Genomic DNA, 23,407 nt, shown 5'->3' with positions numbered 1-23,407 from the left:
TCTTCTGTAGCGTGATAATAATGTTCAAGAATCATTTTCAGTTCATTTGTAAATTGGCTAATCCAGTTCAGTTGAAACATGCTCAAATAAAAATGGTTATGAGGCCATACATTGAGTAAGATAACATACGGAGAGTGTTGGTGAGACTCCCCATACAGAAAGAACACTTGATTTCACATGTGGAACACTTCACATGTGATAACATGTTCTCACATGTGCAGTTTCATGTTTGTTTTTTTAAACTAGGCAAGTCAGTTAAGAACAAATTCTTATTTTCAATGACGGCCTAGGAACAGTGGGTTAACTGCCTGTTCAGGGGCAGAATGACAAACCCCCGAACTGTACCTTGTCATTCCGGTTACTAGTCCAACGCTCGAACCACTAGGCTATCCTACCGTTATCACAGGTTGCTTTACATGTTGTCACATTAACTTCACATAAGATCACGTGATCACATGAAAACATGTGTTTTTGAAACACTTCACGTGTGAAATTCATCGGGGTTTTCCACACGGGTCAATAAGGGTCAAAAGGAAAGAGAAGTTTAGGAACCACTGATGCAGTATGCGACTAAATGTAAACAACAACTGAACTTTTTGAGTGATTTCTGACATTTTGCTACAGACAATATGTATCCTACAATGGGGCAAGATGATGAGAGGTTGGTTGATGGAATAAAATCTTTGGAATAAAATATGCTGTACATACAGCATATTTGATTTGCTGTACCCTCAAAACAAGTCATCCCTACATCCAATCAGATAGTGTGGCCGAAACTAACCATTGTATAGTGCTCTTTTGAAAGCCAGCTACCACATATTCAACGAGGTAATGAGGTCAGTAAATGCACTTGCTGCCGCCCTTCCAAAGTGATGTGGGTTTTAACAGATTGATTTCTGTTTTCGCCAGGAAAGGATTAGGACAGCGCTGGGCCTGACATTCAGCACGTCTCCGTGTCCTGAGCGCTGAATATGGATCTAGGTTGAACATGTTCACACCGGAACAGTCTACTCCCCTGTATGCCACGCTGACATGATCTCATTACTGTCATGACTATTGACCAGATAACCTTTATAGGTGCCATGACACCTTACACCGACACCTGTGTGTGTCGTAAACAATACAGTAAGGTGGTGCGGCACAAACAGAGTGTAGGCTTTGGGCTGGTAACATTGTGTAGTCAAGCACACATGCTGCTCGGCTGAAAGCATTCATGTGTTATCCTCTGAGATGTGTACTTTTTTTTAATAGCATATACAGTTTTCCCCCAAAATCAATCAATCAATCAACGGATGAAGTAGGGCCTACACACTTGCTCCAATAGATACCGTTATTAGGCTTTCTTGACAATGTTGAGATGACTGAAAGGATCTTCGTCAGGTATGACAAAGCCTCTCATACAAAAAGAAAAAGGATCGGGTATTTCACAGACTGGTATTGATCAAGTGACTCTTTACGTTGTGTGTGTTGATGATAACAAGACCCTGTCTGAATTGAAACCAAAAACTATACATTCTAACATGTGCCGTCTCGAGTCCTTCTCTGTGTGTCTACTTTGAGGGCTTTGACTAAGTGTTAATGCCATAGGACATTCAATTTGACATTAAACAATAACATAATGGGGTTAATAAAGAAGCAATATAATAAATGTCTTGTCATACTGCCTGTTACCTACAGTACCACAGCGGAATGGCAGAATAACCTGTGTGTGTGCGCGCGTGTGTGTGTGTGTGTGTGTGTGTGTGTGTGCGTGCGTGCGTGCGCACGTGCGTGCGTGCGTGCGCGTGCGTGCGTGCGTGCGTGCGTGCGTGTGTGTGTGTGTGTGTGTGTGTGTGTGTGTGTGTGTGTGTGTGTGTGTGTGTGTGTGTGTGTGTGTGTGTGTGTGTGTGTGTGTGTGTGTGTGTGTGTGTGTGTGTGTGTGAGTGTGTGTGTGTGTGTGTGTGTGTGTGTGTGTGTGTGTGTGTGTGTGTGTGTGTGTGTGTGTGTGTGTGTGTGTGTGTGTGTGTGTGTGTGTGTGTGTGTGTGTGTGTGTGTGTGTGTGTGTGTGTGTGTGTGTGTGTGTGTGTGTGTGACTTGTGTCCATTCATTACATCCTAGACAACAGAGGTTTGTGTTGTATGTGTTTTGACCCTAATTCGTTCAGTCATCATCAGTAAGTTGTTTTTTTAGGACACCTCCCCTCTTCCCAAACTCATGGAAAAATGTATGATTGATTTGACGTAATATGGTAATTGTTCCACAGGTCCTATCAATGAAAGGTGGTAAAGGGATGAAAATATCATGGTTCCTCCTATTGATACATTAAAACATGGATTCCCCGTCTATAAAAACAGTGGCCCCAAACAAACGACAACATACTCAACCGACCACCGCACTTTCAAGTTAAGTAACCATCCTTGGCAATTAAGAGTAAAAATGGGACAAGGTAAGCCTGCTTTTTCTGTCTATTTCTTTTTTCAGTGGGAAGTCAGTGTACCATTTAGTACAATTTAACTAACTGCTATGAGGTTATAATCTATTGACACAGAACCACCTGCTTTAACAACCTAACTATGTGATCCATAACATTTACATTTGAGTCATTTAGCAGACACTCTTATCCAGAGCGACTTACATGAGCAATTGGGGTTAAATGCCTTGCTCAAGGGCACATCAGATTTCTCACCTCGTCAGCTCTGGGGTTGAAACCAGTAACGACCCAGCGCTCTTAACCCGCTAGGCTATTGGTGTATGATGACTGAGAAAATCTTACTAATGTATCTCACCATAATTCGACTTACTCGTTTTTCTACATTTCTTATTTGAATCTCTCTTTTAGTGTTTCTGCTGATGCCAGTCTTACTGGTCAGTTGTTTCCTGAGTCAAGGGGCAGCGATAGAAAACCAACGGCTCTTCAACATCGCGGTCAGTCGGGTGCAACATCTCCACCTATTGGCTCAGAAAATGTTCAATGACTTTGTAAGACAGCTTTTGAATCTTCTTTGGACATATCAAATAGTGTATCAATGATTGTTCTTCTTCTTGTAGACAGTGTCCTCTTCACACAATCCTCGTGGCTAAAAAAATCTCTCTCTCCCTTTGTGATTTTGTGCAGGACGGTACCCTGTTGCCTGATGAACGCAGACAGCTGAACAAGATATTCCTGCTGGACTTCTGTAACTCTGACTCCATCGTGAGCCCAGTCGACAAGCACGAGACTCAGAAGAGTTCAGTAAGTAACCTGGCTGAGACAATTACGCATGTTATGCCCTTTAGAACCATGTAAAGTGTCAAATCGTGACAGTTCCACTCTGCTATTCACCTTAAATATGAACTCCTCCATGATGCAAGATTCCAAAAATAAATAATAGGGCATCTCAATTTGAACAATCGATAGAACTTAGTAATTAGTTATTGGGCAAGCAGACCACCAATTATGTCAACTCAAATTTATAATTTTTTATTTAAATTTTATTTTAACCTTTAATTAACTTGGCAAGTCAGTTAAGAACAAATTCTCATTTACAATGACAAGCAGAGGCAGCATCATGCATGGCTCTCGAGTGGCACAGCAGTCTAAGGCACTACATCTCAGTGCCAGAGGCGTCACTGCAAACCCTGGTTTGATTCCAGACTGTATTTCAAGCGGCTGTGATTGTGAGTCCCATAGGGCGGCACACAATTCTCCCAGCGTCGTTAGGGTTAGGGTTGCAATACCTCCATTGTTTTTCAACTAAGGTAGATAAAACAACCACATATCATTGCAAGTAAAACCATCACTGTCTAATCGGTGGTTTCTCTACGTCTACATTCTCTGTTTTGTGCTTTTCTGTACAGAAAACCCGCCCCAAAATTATTTCACTCAATCATGTAAATAGGGCATCTCAAGCTGTACAATACAACTCAACTTCATTTTCCAATAATCTGTGGTTTCTCTACATCTTCACATACAGGTCCTGAAGCTGCTCCATATCTCTTTCCGCCTGATTGAATCCTGGGAGTACCCTAGCCAGACCCTGATCATCTCCAACAGCCTAATGGTCAGAAACGCCAACCAGATCTCTGAGAAGCTCAGCGACCTCAAAGTGGGCATCAACCTGCTCATCACGGTAAAGAAAGGAGGGAGAACAATGACCATTTGTGGTGTCACACCTTGTGCACTGTAAACTCCGAGGCATTTTTAACTCAAATACTTCTAGTGAGTTGAACTCAAAGTCAATGAAAAATCCTTATCGCTTAAAATGTTTATGTGGTACTGGCTCAAAACTAAATGAGAAGTCACATCAATGCAATTTTTTAAAGTTATAACAAATTCACTTTTACCAAGCATGCTCTACTGCAGGTAGAGTTTAAAAAAAAAATGTTTTTAACGATCTGTGTTTTTGCATGTACAGAACATTGAGTGATTGATTCATTTTATGCTACACAAAGAAACATAACATACATGTTTCAACGTTTTCACAAAGATTAACAAGTCACCAGAATTTTGCAAACTCAACTTGCAGGCCTGATGTGGCCTGTATACCATGAGTTTCAGGCCACTGTATTAGGGTAAAGCTACGCCTCAAAATAACGTCTTATGAGATAAGTAATGTATTGTTGTAAAGAGCTGAATTATCATGATAATATTTGCCTAGGAATTCACTTGAAGGCCACAGGACTGAAAATGAATGACAACAGCCATGTCTCTGTCACTAACATATACAGTCATGGGTGATAACTACACTTCACTCAAAAAGGCCAGACACACTGGGAAATTATATTTGAGACGTGGCTTAGTGGGGGCATTACTAAAAAATGTCAAGCTGATACAACTCAAATCTGGACACATCACAGGGTGACTCTATAGGTTTGAGTAATGACTGACTATGACATCACTTTAAGTAACTGCAGTCAGATTCTGTATATTAAGTGCAACGGGTTTCCTAAAAAAGTGTTGAGTAATGGCAGCACATTGGGGTTTGCAGTGACATGAAAGGGAAATACCTGTATGCTTTCCTAGTTAGAAAGCATAGTGTAGGACCACGTATGCCTCTTCTCAGCAGATCTTTCAGGGCTTTACATTGTGATGTGGTAACTGACCTTATCTATCATCGTGATTATATCAGTGACACCCCATTCAATGACTGAATATCGCCCCATTCAAGGACATTTATGCATGTGTCTTTTGCTACGTGTGCTTTCAGAAAGGCCCAATAAGCAAATATTGATATGCACACATCCACCCCACCATGCATCTCTCTCTGTCTCCCACAGGGGAGCCAGGATGGCGTCCTGAGCCTGGATGACAATGACTCTCAGCAGCTGCCCCCCTACGGGAACTACTACCAGAACCTGGGGGGCGACGGAAACGTCAGGAGGAACTACGAGTTGTTGGCTTGCTTCAAGAAGGACATGCACAAGGTGCGCAACCATGTTGCCTTCAATTTCATGTGCCTTCCTGTATTTTCTACAGTGCGTTGTTTTTTTGTGTTCTCTATTGCAAAGTATTGTTAGTAAATAACTCACGGACACTAGAGAAGCTTTAACCAAGTTTAATTCTTCCCAAAGGTCCTGTACAGCTGTAATCAGACAGCAAAACATTTCTCACTCCACAGTCATATACATCCTACTTAAAAGACTCCTCCTTCTTCGATCCTTACAGTTTAGGGCTCCACAGGAAGCTAATAAAGAGGGTAACAGGACAACAAACCTTTATTACTGCCTTCAGAGAATCTGTCCTCACCTCCTGACCTCAACCCCTCATCTAATCCACAGATGTCCATTGTTTTTTTTCAGAGAACCATTAAGTTCTGACATAACCCAGTTTCTTTCATTTACTATCTCAATGATCAACGTTTAGCCGATTCCAACAGTATCTTTGGGTCTTTAACCCATATATTATTACTATTATTGTTCATTGATCAAGACTGTTCTCGAGAAAGGTCTGGTGACCTAGAACACACACATTAAAATGTGTCAACTATAACCCATTCTTCTTTTTTTTCCCCCCCGAGGTCGAGACCTACCTGACCGTCGCCAAGTGCAGGAAGTCACTGGAGGCCAACTGCACTCTGTAGACGTGGGCTGGAGAGGCAGCCAGCAAGAGCCTGTCTCCAGGGTTCGGTTTCCCAGAGACAGATTAGGCCTTGCCCTGCACTGAGGTGCCTTTTCAATTGAGATTCTCCATTCAACATGCTTTTCAGTCTAGAGTAATTTTATTTTGGATCTGGTAGAGCCTGACTCTAGGAGTTTTCAGGCATTTGCATTTTTTTCTCTGAAGTCAACAACACTTTCTATATAGACTCTATCACTCTGAGCTACCATTGATTAGTACATTTATAGAAAAGGTTATTAAATGTGCTACTGTTTATGCATACGTTAATATTTAGGGGTGAAATGGGAACTTGTAGAGCTCCAAGCTTTTGGATAATATATTTTAGAGTAATTTTCTTTTAGTATTTTCATTCCTTAATCTTATTGTTTGAAACTAATAGTGATTCATGTTTCAATAAAGATGTTCTCTGCAGCACATGATCTCTTGGCTTCTATTTAATATCTTTCAAATCAACATTTTTTACAAGTTCCTAGCCCCAACATTCCTATGGTGTCTCTCGGACAACTTAGGGCTGGATTCAATCCGTATCGCAGACGCTTCATTGAAATGTAAAGGCAATGTTCCTGCGTTCGCGGAGACTGCATTCACTTCAAACGCTGCTGCATATGTCGGCTCAATCGGAAATAACCTGAAAAATGTCACACGGTTCTTCAGCGATACGGATTGAATCCAGCCCATAGTTACGTACATTTGTATTGGCAAAAACATGAATGTCCACCGTCTGTTGCGAATGTTGAATAAAACTCCATTTGAACTTTGTCTGCCAATTGTCCATAGGGTTGGTTGTTATATACCTCGGAATTTGAGAAAAGATATCCGATGGAACATATTAATAAACAGACTTTCCAAACATGGGTCTGCTGCAGGTGCCTAACACCATGCCCAGACTGGACGCGCGCCTGCACAAATTGATTTTGTCCCCCCCCCCACACCAAACACGATCACAACACGCAGGTTGAAATATCAAAACAATCTCTGAACCAATTATATTAATTTGGGGATAGGTCGAAAAGCATTAAACATTTATGGCAATTTAGCTAGCTAGCTTGCAGTTGCTAGCTAATTTGTCCCAGTTAGCTAGCTTGCTGTTGCTAGCTAATTTGGGATATAAATGTTGAGTTGTTATTTTACCTGAAATTCACAAGGTCCTCTACTCTGACAATTAATCCACACAATAAAACAGTCAACCGAATTGTTTCCAGTCATCTCTCCTCCTTCCAGGCCTTTTCATCTTTGGCCTTTAAATGGCGATTGGCATCTAACATTCATAGTATTGCCACAACGACCGACTGACCTCAGTTCAACTTTCAATAACCCACGTGGGTATAACCAATGAGGTGATGGCACGTGGGTATCTGCTTCTATTAACCAATGAGGGGATGTGAGAGGCATGACTTGCACCGTGTTCAATGTCACAAATAGAACAGACTTCTATTATAGGGCTTGGCAACGCAGATGCTCATTGACGAGCGTGAGCAGTGTGGGTGCACTATTTGAATAACATGTACGTGTACATTTACTTTGCAATGCTCGCGCACGCGACGTGAGCGGTGTGGTCAGCATGTAACATGTCAAACACCTCATGCCAAAACAAAAGTCCTGCTAGTGCGCCATATGTTGGCAAGCAAGCCATAACTTGTGCCAGACTTTTATTTTGACAGAGAGGAAGAGGGTATGCAGCTGACCTGTTTATTGATATGTTCCTTCAGATATTTTGTCTCAAATTCCACGCTATATGTAAAGCAACCCCATGGACAATCGTCAGAGTAAGTTCAAATGTAATTATATATTCAACATTCGTGACACATAGTGGATGTGAAACTCGCTTTCAGGTTTTTGGCAATTTTTGCAGCGCTGATGATGTCAGAGGGATAGCGTCGGTGCATCATGACTAACAAGTTCCATCCATGAAGTATAATGAACATTTTAATTTTAGATGAATGTGAGTTGAGAGACTTAGACATACCAGAATCGTAGATTTACAAAAGCACCACGCCGCCCCACATCAACTCCCACCATATCTCAATCTACGGACTTACCTTCAGTACTTGTAGTTGTGTTATAACTTATCATTCATCAGTAAGGTCAATGCCATGACCAGTGGTGTACCACAGATTCGCGAGGCTCCCCTGCAAGGCACGAGCAAGTCCAATTGTAAAGCCAGGGGACGGGAAATAGAATGTGATGGTAATATTCCATTTTTAACCTGAGGAACATTTGACCTTGATTGCCAAATGACAATTATCCTACCAACCTCTCTGAAAATGGTTCTAGTGAAGGGACTTCAATGGTGAGGTAAAACGATTTGATTATTTTACTTTTCTCAGGTCTTCGATCATGGGCGACTCCAAACCTTTTGGTGGCCTCAACCAACTTTAACCAGATGAAGGTGTGTCCCAGCACTTGCAATTTCATTGGTTACAGAACTGTAAGCGCTGCCCTGTGCTCGAGCTCATTGGTCGTGTTGCGTACAGAAAATCTACTGTAGGAGTAAAGTCAGAGCTTTCTCAAATTATTTCATTAGTAAACTGTTGTTTATCATTGACATTTACAGCTACCTCAACTGTTCGGTGGTCGAACTATCTTGTTGGTTTTGCCAAGTGAGGACAATATTTGATGGAATAGAGACGCTAGATAGATACAACGAGATTACGAGAAGGATGATGGTTTCCGGAAAAGAGGAAATGGAAGGTGGATGGACAAACTTAAATCTGGCCCGGTGGTGGCAGGTCGTGCAATGGCGGAAGCTGACACGGTGTTTGATTCTGTCGGCGAGAATAAAGTTGGTAAGAATTGACTGAACCATGGTAATTAAGAAGAATTGAGATAAAAGAGCTCAAGCTGGAAATGAACAGCAGTTTCTGGTTGGTGTACCATTCATGGATAAGGATGTTTATTTGAGAGACCTTTGCGATTACGAAGATGGAGAAGGACAAATTGAGGAAGGTGGAGTCAGTCAGAGTGACCAGGAGCGGTATGATGGTGATTTCATGGTCATCGAAAGAACAGAAGGAGAAAGCTCTGTGGCTCTACAAACGGTCAATGTACGAAGTGGAGAGTTGTGATTTTCAGAGTAGGGCACCGAAGAAAGGTGTCATCTCGCTGGATATTGAGGCTTCATGGTATAGGGACAATATTCCGGGAATAGTTGGGGCACGTCGCTTGATCTTTATTGTGAATGGAAAGAAGGAGGAAAACCTGTCTGTTCGATGAAGAGTCTCTCCTGACCCTAAGGTTCCAGGACATTGTCCACACAGGGCATATGAACACTTTGGGTGTTTCATTGATAAGTCACCTTGTCCGAGAGAGATTTACATGGTTATCAAAACGTCACACCAGGGTAAGCCTACAGTACAGCTCCCTACAGTACAGCTCCCGCTCAGCCCAGTCAAAACTGTTCGCTGCTCTGGCCCCCCCAATGGTGGAACAAACTCCCTCACGACGCCAGGACAGCGGAGTCAATCACCACCTTCCGGAGACACCTGAAACTCCACCTCTTTAAGGAATACCTAGGATAGGATAAGTAATCCCTCTCACCCCCCCCCCCCCTTTAAGATTTAGATGCACTATTGTAAAGTGACTGTTCCACTGGATGTCATAAGGTGAATGCACCAATTTGTAAGTCGCTCTGGATAAGAGCGTCTGCTAAATGACTTAAATGTAATGTTAAATGTAAAGCTGTGATATATGAGATATGCAGTGCGAGTGTATGTACAAATGTCCACTGCAATGTCATGCATGTAAAAAGTTTGGCCACGCGTCAAGTATTTGCAGATGGAATATAAGTGTTGAAGAGTCGGAGGATGCACAATGCTGCAATTGTGATGGGAAGCATTTTCCAGCATTCCCTGAGTGCCCTGTTAGGGTGAATGAGGTCAAAGTAGCAATGCACAGGGCTGTCAAGCAGGTCTCCTATGTGAAGACAGTGTAATTGTTGAAGGAGAGAGTAGAGATGATGAAGCTTTGGCAATGGATGACAAGCAAGCAGCCTGTTGATGTCGATCATCAGATAAAAATGCTGAAATACTAATGGTGAAGAAGGTGGATTTTTTTTGCATTCATTGTGCAGGTGATTAATTGTACAGGACAAACTAATAAAACATAGAAGAAAATGAATATCATTGTGAAAGTGGCAAAAAGGTTATTGGATCTTCAGAACTTCACGGCAGAAACATTGCAGGGAATACTGTTGGAAGATACTCCTCCCTCTCAGGCCCCAGAGCCTGTGTTTGGGGATCTGAGTCGACATTTGAAACTGACTGAAGTAGTATGTTGATGTTTGTTTTAGTAAAAACGTTTGGGAATGATATGAGTATGTTTTTTTCAGCCTTTCCTTTACTGCAAGTTCCCAAGTTTTCACCCCATACAGTAAGTGGCGGCATGCATCTCTAACGTGTGTTTTGTAGACCTCCATAATAGCATAGAAGAAGAAGAAACTCTTCTGCGTAACGAATGACGTTTTCAGCGCGGGGAAATCAGATGCTCTCGTGCGGAAGTCAACGTAAACGTCATGTCAAATTTTCTGCGATATATTGATTCATGCTATCCCCCAGAAAATACTTTACTAGGAGGACAAAAATACCAACCTACAACATTGAAACCATTTCGTGCAACACTGTTGGCGGAGCAGAGTAGTAGCCTACAGTAATAATGTTTCTCTAGCCAGAATTCACTACTGCAATGGAGGTCGAGGTGGACGTAATAGAGTTCAGGGTACCCATTGAAAATAACAAAACACTGTTTGTCTGGAATATTCTATCCACATTTTCAGACGCGTTTATTTACGTAAGTCTCGTTGATTAATTATACAGTTGTTAGCTATGTGATTAATACACTAGTTATCTAGTATAGTTAATGACGTTTGTGAATCGCCAGAAAAAAAAGAGTGAGTTTTTATTAAAGCAATCTAATAGTATAGGCCTTTTTTAAGACTTTGTTTTGGACACATCTACATTTTACTTGTAGAACACTAATGCAACTTTGATACGAAATTTTTGATAGGAGAGCAAGGTAGGAAGGGGTATACCTAGTCAGTTGTACAACTGAAATGTCTTCCGTATTTAACCCAACCCCTCTGAATCAGAGGTGCGGGGGTGTCTTAATCGATATCACGTCATCGGCGCCCGGGGATCAGTCGGTTAACTGCCTTGCTCAGGGGCAGAACGACAGATGTTTACCTTTGTCAGCTCGGGGATTCGATCCAGCAACCTTACGGTTACTTGCCCAGCGCTCCTACCCGCCAGCCTATGTAAAGTAGGCTAATACATGATTTTCACTGCCATGAATTGAAATGATGTACTGTATTATTTTAAAAGGAATCCATCTGGAACATATTCTGCAACTTTGGACCGCTGTATCTGGTAAAGGTGTGTCCCAATGCTGCCGGGGTCGAGCCAGGGTTCTATGCCCTAGTCAAGTACTTCTCCGCAGCCCAGGCATCTAAAGCACAGAAAGCCACACATGGAAGAGGCTTTTTCCAGAGCTCTCCTTTGAAGGTAAGGGAACATTCAGAGAGAAACTTACTCAAATGTTGTAGACTATAGAGCCCCATGGTGGAGCTGTCATAATATCCATAAAACATAGCGGTCAAACAGGAAAATTGTTCCAATGGTTTTTCTACCATTAATTTTCCCATCGGGGATTTTAGAAACACTTAAAGTAAGGGCTTTGTTTCTTGTAGGCTTACCCTGGTGTGACGTTTTGATAACCATGTAAATCTCTCTCGGACAATGTGACTTATCAATGAAACACCCAAAGTGTTCATATGCCCTGTGTGGACAATGTCCTGGAACCTTATGACAATCAGATTAAACAAACTACATGTTTCAGAGAGAACTTGTAAATCTGTCCAATTCCATCGTAACACAGCAGGAGGGTTAAAACAACTTCAAGGCCCCAAGTGTAGTCTTTTTCTCACAGCTGCTGTGAACCTTCACAGTAACATTTGACCAATAACTAATACCAGACCTTGACCAGTAGATGGCAGTGTCTTACCACTCCATGATGACTTGTAGGCCAGCCTCTTGCTGGTCGTCTGCTCTGCTTCACTTTCTCCCCGAAACACTGTTCACCATGAAGTCATAACCGTTGTAATGATGGACATTTAGAACTGATTGTACATTCTCTGTCTGTTCTCCAGGTAAAGCTGAGCACAAAGCAGTACCCAAACTTCCTTCACAACTCTAAGCCACTGAGCCGTAGCAAGTGTCAGGACTTGGCCAACCACTACCTGGGTTTTAATGGATGGAGCACCCACATTGTTACAGTAAGGAGTAGCAATGTCCCCAGATGTCTCTTTTTATGTTTCAGTACTATGTTACAACAGATACAATATTTGTTTGTTTTGGTGGGTGTAGCCATTGTGAAATCGCTAGCTAGTTAGCTTTGTGTGACCAATGACCTAAAGGATGTATAAAGACATGAAAAGATTGACAACACAAGCAGATGATAGGTTGTTAGACTTTAAAGTAACACATCTTCTTCAGTCCCAACTTTGTATGTCAATCCCTTTCTGCTGTATAGAATATGGACCATGTTGTTTACAGTCATTTTGATGATAAGCTCATATATCCAAAACATAATTTTTTAAAGAAATTAACATATTTTCCTATTAAAGAACATACAATTATGAAACTTCAGAAGCTATATTTTCTTGGTCCTTGAGTCAAAAGGACATTGAGGGGAGTTACTGCTTTCAATAAATGTAAAAAAATAAAAATAAGTTTTTAATAATAACAATTGCCAAAAATGTAGTTACAAGGGTTTTCGTCAGACAACGACAATATGTAATGAAGCCTTCCTTTCTCTGGACAGCTGAAGGACATCTCCAACTGTGACGATGCCGGCAGGTTGTCCACCACAACTGGTGACCCTCAGGAGATTACCCTGAAGTACGGCTGCATCATGGATGTCACCTTCCCACAGCATGGCCTTAGCTGCCGAGGCGTCGGAGTGGCTGAAGAGACCGTAGAGGGCACCGGTGAGATTCCGCAGAACAGCCACAGTTTCTATGAGAAAGTTGTTTCAGAATGAAACAACTATTTTATTTGCGAATTACAGGAATTTAACCTGGTGAAATGGTGGTGACGGGGCCTTAAATAAACAGAAAATATTGACAGAATATAGACAAGAATCTACGCATACTTTTGCCCAACTCTGGGCTTGTTGACTTAAAGGTGTTGATCTCTAATTGCCTTTCCAAAATGTCTGTTATTCTCAGAACATTCCTGATCCACACTGAGGACAAAAGATATGATTTGTGTCTTTGTAATGAAATAACTAATTATTGTGCAGCGAAAGTGAAAGCTCTAGTCTGTCAACACATGCTAGAAAACGGTCTGCATTTCATTCACTAAAACTCCTCTCTACGGTTTTGGGACATAGGTCCAGACGTTGTCCTGCCAAAAAGAGGAAAGCTCCAGAGATGGGCCAGGGACAAAGCAGTGGTTGACGCTTTCGAGAAGGTGTTGCTGCTGGTTCTGGGTGAGTAAAGCTTCATTTAAATTTGGGAGACGCGGAAACGACAGTCCAAGCTCCCGCCACCACTTGAGTGTGTTCCCATACGGCTGATTGGGCACATCATTGCGCACGTCTTGTCATTCATGATGCATATTGAGGCAACATTTTCGATACGTAGCCTAGTGGCAAAATAAAACTCTATGATTTCAATATATAGGCCCATGAAGTCTATTTGTCTTTTAATGCAGTCAATCTCGGTTTTCATTTCAAGCGTTGTTTTTTTCTTTTACTTGTTTGTAACAATTGCAAATATTTTGCCAGCTTTGTATTTGTAGTTGACTTCATTCTGAAGTTATTGGTGGTCACAGTCACACAGATAGCTAGCCTTAACATCTTGATTCTATGTTTAGCAGAGATCTTCTGTGAATAAAGTGACACGCGGAAGGGCAAAAAAAACATCTAACGATGCACTTTGTCTATTCTTCTACGAGTGGTCTGGATCACTCGTAGATGTGCAAAGGTTGTTATAGATCTTTACTAATAAAGGCTCTGGGAAACAGATTGGCCACTAAATATACATTGTAAGATGGTTTTAACAATGATCTTAATGCTACGAAGGCTCTGGGAAACGAGGCCCTGAACTCTTAAGTGAACTGATCATTGGAATCATTTTGAAGATATCAGCTCTGCATATTTGAATGTCTTCCAGGTGTAGAGGCATGGGCAGGGATATCCTCTGACATAAGGGAATAAAAATTGTAATCACAAAGTAATCTCTTCCAGGAAATGGGAAAGTTGTAGTTGAATGCAGGGTGGAGCGAGATGATGTCCTACAAGATGAGGATCTGAAAGGACTCATAAAGGTACCACACTGTTCTCTTACAGCAATTATTCCACACATTAGATTACCATTGTATTCTTTTAATTGTTTTCTACCCACATGGGATGTTTAGTTTGTATGTATTTTGGCCAATGTAGTATTTATAAAAATTGCCAGTGCAGTTTAAATGATTGGCAACTTTACTGGACAGTCACTGGTGTTAACTTTATGTAATAATAACTTTAGTAGTATACTTTATGACTTAATGTAACTGATTATATGTAATTGTATATTCTGCATAACTCAGTGTTGTTGACCACAAGCATTTAATGAAATCTAAATCAAATCTGATCTCTGCAATCAATGTCCTTTTTTAAAAAATGTCTTTGTCAGGTAAATGACATTCCCTGGAGCCAATTTGACCCTGATGGCCAGGAGGAAAATGAGGATATACCGTGGGACCTCAGTGTCAACATGTGACATGTACCTGGAGACAGTTTATCTGTGTTCACTTGCACTCACTGTGTTTTAAGTCGGTGCCATTGAACAACTTTGCATTTCCCGTTAAACATTTTTCAGGTACATTCTTTTAAAAAGTATGTCATGTTTTGTGGAAAATACCTTTTGTAAACTATATCTTGATGTACTACTACTGCATATAATGTGCTTTTGAAATTCCGTAAATGTTTAGGAACTTTTTGACAATTCAATATTTTAATAAAAACACAAGTTGTTCGTTCCTAATTATGTTTAGGCGTTTGTCTCTTGGAGAGAAAACGAGGGCAGCCATATTACATTTGTTACATGCGCTGAATACAACAGGTGTAGTAGACCTTAAAGTGAAATGCTTGCCTATAAGCCCTAACAAACAATGCAGTGTAAAAAATACCTAATAAATAAACACATTTAAGAGCAGCAGTAAAATAACAATAGCAGGGCTACATACAGGGGGTATCGGTACGGACTCAATGTCCGGGGGCACCGGTTAGTCGAGGTAATTGAGGTAGTATGTACATGTAAGTAGAGTTGTTAAAGTGACTATGCATAGATAGTAACAGAGTTGCTGCAGTGTAAAAGAGGAGAGGGGGGTATGCAAGTAGTCTGGGTAACCATTTGATTAGATGTTCAGGAGTCTTATAGCTTGGGGTTAGAAGCTGTTTAGAAGCCTCTTGGACCTAGACTTAGCGCTCCGTTACCACTTGCCATGTGTAGCAGAGAGAACAGTCTATGACTAGGGTGGCTAGAGTCTTTGACGATTTTTTTAGGGCCATCCTCTGACACCACCTGGTATAGAGGTCCTGGATGGCAGGAAGCTTGGCCTCAGTGATGTACTGGGCCGTACGCACTACCCTCTGTAGTGCCTTGCGGTTGGAGGCCAAGCAGTTTCCATACCAGGCAGTGATGCAACCTGTCAGGATGCTCTTGATGATACAGCTGTAGAACCTTTTTTGAGGACCCATGCCAAATCTTTTCAGTCTCATGAGGGGGAATTGGTTTTGTTGTGCCCTCATCACAACTGTCTTGGTGTGCTTAGACCATGTTAGTTTGTTGGTGATATGGACACCAAGGAACTTGAAGCTCTCAACCTGCTCCACTACACCCCTGTCGACGTGAATAGGGGCGTGCTTGGTCTTCCTTTTCCTGTAGTCCACAATCATCTCCTTTGTCTTGATCACGTTGAGGGAGAGGTTGTTGTCATGGCACCACACGGCCAGGTATCTGACGACATCCCTATAGGCTGTCTCGCCGTTGTCGGTGATCAGGCCTACCATTGTTGTGTCAAACTTAATGATGGTGTTGGAGTCATGCCTGGCCAGGCAGTCATGAGTGAACAGGGAGTACAGGAGGGGACTGAGCATGCACCCCTGAGGGGCCCACGTGTTGAGGATCAGCATGGCGGATGTGTTGTTATCTTCCCTTACCACCTGGGGGCGGCCCACCAGAAAGTCCAGGATACAGTTGCAGAGGGAGGTGTTTCGTCCCAGGGTCCTTAGCTTAGTGATGAGCTTTGAGGGCACTATGGTGTTGACTGCTGAGCTGTAGTCAATGAATAGCATTCTCACATAGGTGTTCCTTTTGTCCAGGTGAGAAAGGGCAGTGTGGAGTGAAATAGAGATTGCATCATCTGTGAATCTGTTAGGGTGGTATGCAAATTATGATGTTGGTGTGAGCCATGACCAGCTTTTCAAAGCACTTCATGTCTACATGAAGTTACCTTAGTGTTCTTTGGCACAGGGAATATGGTGGTTTCCTTGAAACATGTTGGAATTACAGACTCTGACAGAGGTTGAAAATGTCAGTGAAGACATTTGCCAGTTGGTCAGAGAATGCTCGGAGTGCACATCCTGGTAATCCATCTGGCCCTGTGGCCTTGTGAATGTTGACCTGTTTAAAGGTCTTACTCACATCGGCTGCGTGATCACACAGTCGTTAAGAACAGCTGATGCTCTCATGCATGTTTCAGTGTTACTTACTTTGAAGCGAGCATAGAAGTAATTTAGCTTGTCTGTTATGCTCGTGTCACTGGGCAGCTCTTGGCTGTGCTTCCATTTGTAGTCTGTAATAGTCTGCATGCTCTGCCACATCCGACTGACATCTGAGCCGGTGTAGTACGATTCGATCTTAGTCCTGTATTGACATATTGCCTGTTTGATGGTTCGTCGGAGGGCATAGTGGGATTTCTTCAGGGTTAGAGTCCCTCTCCTTGAATAGCGGCATTTCTTCCCTTTAGCTCAGTGCGGGTGTTGCCTGTAATCCATGGCTTCTGGTTGGGGTATGTACGTAAAGTCACTGTGGGGATGACGTCATCGATGCACTTATTTTTGAAGCCAGTGACTGATGTGGTGTACTCCTCAATGCCATCAGAAGAATCCTGGAACATATTCCAGTCTGTGCTAACAAAACAGTCCTGTTGCTTACTATCTGCTTCATCTGACCACTTTTTTTATTGACTGAGTCACTGGTGCTTCCTGCTTTAATTTTTGCTTGTAAGCAAGAATCAGAAGATTAGAATTATGGTCAGATTTGCCAAATGGAGGGCAAAGGAGAGCTTTGTACGCGTCACTGTGTGTGGAGTAGAGGTGGTCTAGATCCCCCCCCCCCCTCTGGTTGCACATTTAACATGCTGGTGGAAATTTGGTCAAATTGATTTAAGGTTTCCTGAGTTACAGTCCCCGGCCACTAGGAGTACCACATCTGGATGAGCGGTTTTCCCGTTTGCTTATGGTGGTATACAGCTCATTGAGTGCTGTCTTAGTGCCAGCATCGCTCTGTGTGGGCATGTAGACAGCCATGAAAAATACAAATGAAAACTCTTAGTGGTACTGATAGCCAGTCAGTGTGTTTTATATTTTGTGGTAAAATGTATCATACATCGTCCAATTAGATGATTAAGCAATGAGGCAGTAAATGAGTCACAATCCGCCAACAGGCACTGAGAGTTTTGTGTGTGTGTCCAGGGCACATAGCTTCCTCAAACCGCTGCCAGTCTCACCTGCACTATTTCTGTCATGCCAAGAGATCATGTCACGTCTCAAAGGGAGTTTCTTCTCTCACTTAGTTTTTTTTTCCCTTCTTTGTTTTCGTTTCCTAATCTAAACATCTGCAGCCATGGATACCGAACTCCCTATTCTAGTCTGCCTCTGCGCCATTAGAAGTGTATGAGTGCATGGTAGACTATTATACTGTGAGTCACTGTGGTGGGTCACAGTCATTTTATGATATTGTATGATGATTTATTTGAAGTTGTAATGTTATTTCTTGAATTTCAACTAAGTGCAGTCAGTGCCACCTTCAATAGTAGTGCATTTTCCCTCCAGATTAGCAATATTTAGTGATTGGCAGCCAAACACATTAAAGTATAGAACATTTCAATTTGTTGTTATTTAATGTACAGTTGATGTCTGAAGTTTACATACACCTTAGCCAAATACATTTCAACTCAGTTTTTCACAATTCCTGACATTTAATCATAGTAAAAAAAATCCTGTCTTAGGTCGGTGAAGATCACCACTTTATTTTAAGAATGTGAAATGTCCGAATAATAGTAGAGAATTATTTATTTCAGGTTTAATTTCTTTCATCACATTCCCAGTGGGTCAGAAGTTTACATACACTCAATTAGTATTAATTGATAAGTATTAATTGTTTAGCTTGGGTCAAACGTTTCAGGTAGCCTTCCACAAGCTTTCCACAATAAGTTGGGTGTATTTTGCCCCATTGCTCCTGACAGAGCTTGTGTAACTGAGTCAGGTTTGTAGGCCTCCTTGCTCTCACACACCTTTTCGGTTCTGCCCACACATTTTCTATAGGATTGTGGTCAGGGCTTTGTGATGGCCACTCCATTACCTTGAATTTTTTGTCCTTAAGCCATTTTGCCACAACTTTGTAGGTATGCTTGGGGTCATTGTCCATTTGGAAGACCCATTTGCACACAAGCTTTATCTTCATGACTGATGTCTTGAGATGTTGCTTCAATATATCGACATCATTTTCCCGCCTCATGATGCCATCTATTTTGTGAAGTACACCAGTCCCTACTGCAGCAAAGCACCCCCACAACATGATGCTGCCACCTCTGTGTTTCACGGTTGGGATGGTGTTCTTGTGCTTGCTAGCCTCACCCTTTTTCCTCCAAACATAACGGTGGTCATTTTGGCCAAACAGTTCTATTTCTGCTTCACCAGGCAAGAGGACATTTCTCCAAAAAGTACGATCTTTGTCCCCATGTGCAGTTGCAAACCATAGTCTGGCTTTTTTATGGCGGTTTTGGAGCAGCGGCCTTTCAGGTTCTGTCAATGTAGGACTTGTTTTACTGTGGATATAGATACTTTGGTACCCGTTTCCTCCAGCATCTTCACAAGGTCCTTTGCTGTTGTTCTGGGATTGATTTGCACTTTTCGCACCGAAGTATGTTCATCTCTAGGAGACAGAACGCGTCTCCTTCCTGAGCGATATGACGGCTGAGTGGTCTCATGGTGTTTATACTTGCATACTATTGTTTGTACAGATGAACGTGGTACCTTCAGGCGTTTGGAAATGGCTCCCAAGGATGAACCAGACTTGTGAAGGTCAACAAAAAAATTCTGAGGTCTTGGATGATTTCTTTTAATTTTCCTATAATGTCAAGCAAAAAGGCACTGAGTTTGAAGGTAGGCCTTGAAATACATCCACAGGTATACCTCCAATTGACTCAAATTAAGTAAATCAGAAACTTCTAAAGCCATGACATAATTTTCTGGAATTTTCCAAGCTCTTTAAAGGCACTGTGACCCACTGGAATTGTGATACAGTGAATTAGAAGTGAAATCATTTGTGAACAATTGTTGGAAAGATTACTTGTCATGCACAAAGTAGATGTCGTAACCGACTTGCCAAAACTATAGTTTAACAAGAAATGTGTGAAGTGGTTGAAAAACTAGTTTTAATGACTCCAACCTAAGTGTATGTAAACTTCCGACTTCAACTGTATATTAGTCAGCATTAGACTCGTCTACTAGCTTATCCACACTCCAGTATGATGAGCAGTATGCCTTATCCTTGAATCCGAATGAGGAGACGTAACCAGGCAACCATCCGCCAAGTTTGGCAGCCCAAAATGGGAGTTATGTGTTAAAAGTTGGAGTTTAAATCGGTTGTCCAATTAAAGTTTACAGGAATCTGTATTAGTTAGCATCAGATTTCAAACTTATCCACACTCTGGTATGATGAATAATCCCAATGAAGAGAGAGAGAACCAGTCAACCATGGATGGGTTGGGAGGAGACGTACAATTATGTTCATAATTATTGAATCCCTTGATAGAGATGAGCAAAATTACTGTGTAGAAATACTGAACAATGTGTGCTCAGAAAAATTGGTAAATTCTATAATTGTATACTAATGCAATTGTTCAGAGAAACAGATTTTGTTTACCAAGTATCAACATTGTTTTTTGTTGAGGATGTTAAAAAATGATTGGCCCCCCTGTTTTCAATACTTTAGGATAACAACAGTGAGCCTTTTTTGAACACTTTTTATGAGATTGCATGTTGGGGGGGAGCTTAGACCCTTTCTCCACACAGAATCTTTCCAGATCATTGATATTCTTCTGCTCGTATGGACTGCCTTCTTCAAATCAAGCCACAGGTTTCCAATGGGGTCAAGTCCAGAGACTGAGATGGACTTTGCAAAATGTTGATTTTGTGGTCAATTAACAAGGGCCCCAGGACCAGTGGAAGCAAAATATCCCCATAACATCAACCACCACGTTATTTTACTGTAGGTAGAAGGTCATTTTCTGCATAAGCTTCTTTTTTTCACAGCCAAATAGCTTTAATTGTCATGTAGTGTGACTAGCACCGGTTCCAATTAATATGTCAATGCCATGTATGAAACTCCAGATGGTCAGATGACATAAAAATAGAGTTCTTTGGTGCCCAAAAATGGAAGCATATTCTGAAAAGTACCTCATACCTACGCTACACCTCAAACCTGTTTTTTTTTTAATTGAAGAGGGCAGTCCCTAAGAGCAGACAAAGGAGATCAAGGGTCTGGGAAGATTCTGGATGGAGGAATGATCTAAGATCCCTCCCAACGTGTTCTCAAATCTCTTTCTCTGAGCAATTGTGTGAGTATAAAATAACAATTTCCCTTTCTTTTTTTTTAGCATACAATATAATGTAGCTCAGTATTTAGATTATTTACTATTTTTTATATACAGTCTTTTTTTGCTCATCTTTATCAAGGGTGACAATAGTTATGGACTGTGTTGGCCAACACATTTTTGATTTGAGGATTAGAAGAGAAGTGGTTTATGGTCAGTGGCCTAAAGCCACAGGTCTGTGGTGTCTTCCAGGGTTACCTTGGTTTCTCAGGTGTGGGCTGAAGTCGTGACTCACTTCACAGCTCACACCTCCCTTTGTAGCACTAGTTCTGGTAAATACCGACTAATAACACATTCGGTGGAAGTGGCAAACTGGCGGGATTTTAAAGACCATTATTGGGCCAAGGATAATGAATAGTACTTGACCTCAGAAGACATATAAATCCCCTATAAGTGACTGAGGTTTACAGAACCAGATGCTATTTCCTGACCTTGTGAAAGTTTTTAACCTCAATCATAACCCAAACTTTTAGCATGGGAATTAATGAGTCAAATGAGCTGCGCTAACTTAGACTTAAAAAATGAGTTTAAATGTTACTCCTGCAATAGCGTGAGACTATTTCCTTAAATATAATAGTTAATTGTTAATAGAAACTGACATTTAATACCATGACTTTTCTTTAGTGATTATCAATATTCTGCCAAATGTTGACATTCTGCCCTAATTCAGAGTGTCAGACCTGTCCAACTTGTCATATTCTAGGATGTAGTTCTCAGACAGATCTACCACTTCATGAACTTCCACAGTAATAGTAATCCCCTCTGAATCAGATGATATATTTCTGTTTTAGCCAGCGGTGCTTAAAAATCAGACCTATGATAATGTAGGTGTATATGGTGAATCATAACACTTACAATCTTGACACCTGTTCATTAACCGTGATGTTTTGATATAGGTCTTTTTCAATCTCAAGTCAGTGAATCATAAACGATAAAATATGATTCACCTCCATGTTTCTATTTCAGGTGCAGGGTGTGTCATTCTGTTTACCCGTCTGGCTCCATTATACATAAATCCTCTGATTCTCACTGAGCTCAACTGGCCCTCAGTCAAATCTCACCATTTAGACATGATCAGACTACACCTGGCTGTTACCTGACATGAACACTACAGTAATAGGCTACATGCATGTACAGTGCCTTCAGAAAGTCTTCACACCCCTTTTACTTTTGCCACATTTTGCTGTGTTCCAGCCCGAATTGATCAAATGTAGATGTTTTGTCACTGGCCTACGCACAATACACCATAATGTCAAAGTGGAATTATGTTTTTCTATTATTATTATTATTATTTTTTACAAATTAATAAACAATGAAAAGCTAGAATGTCTGGTACTGGTAAAATAGCACCGACGAATAGGGCTGCCGTGCTTTTAGCTCTTAGGAAACTTTGCAGTATTAATTTTTTTTATGTGTTATTTGTTACGTTATTAGCCCAGGAAATTTTGGGTGTTATTACATACCGCCGGGAAGAACGTTTGCATATCAGGGAGACGGTAACTCGCCAGCATTATGACCAGGAATACGACTTTCTGATACTTTGTTTGTACCCCCCCCCCCATGGCAATTGAACGCTGTTTCAAAACACCACCGGAGGTGAGCACACCACCCACTGCTTCAGAGTATATTACTCGCTAATGTTCTCTGGGTAATAAAGTTGACTAGCTCAGTCCGAGGATTTCCTTCCAGAGAGACACCGGGGCTTGTAAAATACTCTGTTTCACAGGACTGGGATATGTTCCGGGTAGCCTCCGAGAACCATATCGACGAATGCACTGATACGGTGGCTGAGTTCATCAGGAAGTGTATAAAAGATGTTGTACCACTGTGACTAATTAAACCTACTCTAATCAGAAACCGTGGCTAGATGGCAGCATTCGCGCAAAACTGAAAGCGCGAACCAATTCAATTCAAGGGCTTTATTGGCATGGGAAACATGTGTTAACATTGCCAAAGCAAGTGAGGTAGACAACATACAAAGTGAATATATAAAGTGAAAAACAACAAAAATGAACAGTAAACATTACACATACAGAAGTTTGAAAACAGTAAAGACATTACAAATGTCATATTATATATATATACAGTGTTTTAACAATGTACAAAATGGTTAAAGGACACAAGATAAAATAAATAAGCATAAATATGGGTTGTATTTACAATGGTGTTTGTTCTTCACTGGTTGCCCTTTTCTCGTGGCAACAGGTCACAAATCTTGCTGCTGTGATGGCACACTGTGGAATTTCACCCAGTAGATATGGGAGTTTTTCAAAATTGGATTTGTTTTCGAATTCTCTTTGGATCTGTGTAATCTGAGGGAAATATGTCTCTCTAATATGGTCATACATTGGGCAGGAGGTTAGGAAGTGCAGCTCAGTTTCCACCTCATTTTGTGGGCAGTGAGGACATA

General features: G+C 41.4%; 2 protein-coding genes across 2 annotated transcripts; both read left to right on the top strand.

Annotated features, from left to right (window-relative positions):
• The first annotated feature begins 2,268 nt into the window (after positions 1–2,268).
• On the top strand, positions 2,269–6,490 carry gh1 (growth hormone 1). Its single transcript, XM_046304361.1, has 6 exons — positions 2,269–2,425; positions 2,819–2,958; positions 3,095–3,211; positions 3,933–4,088; positions 5,236–5,382; positions 5,976–6,490. The coding sequence occupies exons 1-6, from the start codon at positions 2,281–2,283 to the stop codon at positions 6,036–6,038; spliced, it is 768 nt and encodes a 255-aa protein (XP_046160317.1). The 5' UTR covers positions 2,269–2,280; the 3' UTR covers positions 6,039–6,490.
• A 4,059-nt stretch (positions 6,491–10,549) lies between these two features.
• Positions 10,550–15,098, top strand: rdm1 (RAD52 motif containing 1). Its single transcript, XM_046306286.1, has 7 exons — positions 10,550–10,861; positions 11,392–11,571; positions 12,216–12,341; positions 12,890–13,055; positions 13,460–13,558; positions 14,318–14,397; positions 14,748–15,098. The coding sequence occupies exons 1-7, from the start codon at positions 10,757–10,759 to the stop codon at positions 14,832–14,834; spliced, it is 843 nt and encodes a 280-aa protein (XP_046162242.1). The 5' UTR covers positions 10,550–10,756; the 3' UTR covers positions 14,835–15,098.
• Positions 15,099–23,407: the final 8,309 nt, after the last annotated feature.

The sequence above is a fragment of the Oncorhynchus gorbuscha genome, linkage group LG16, assembly GCF_021184085.1.
Source record: "Oncorhynchus gorbuscha isolate QuinsamMale2020 ecotype Even-year linkage group LG16, OgorEven_v1.0, whole genome shotgun sequence".
Lineage (NCBI taxonomy): Eukaryota > Metazoa > Chordata > Actinopteri > Salmoniformes > Salmonidae > Oncorhynchus > Oncorhynchus gorbuscha.
Note: the sequence above shows the minus strand (reverse complement) of the source record. Positions and strands in the feature narration are given on the sequence as shown.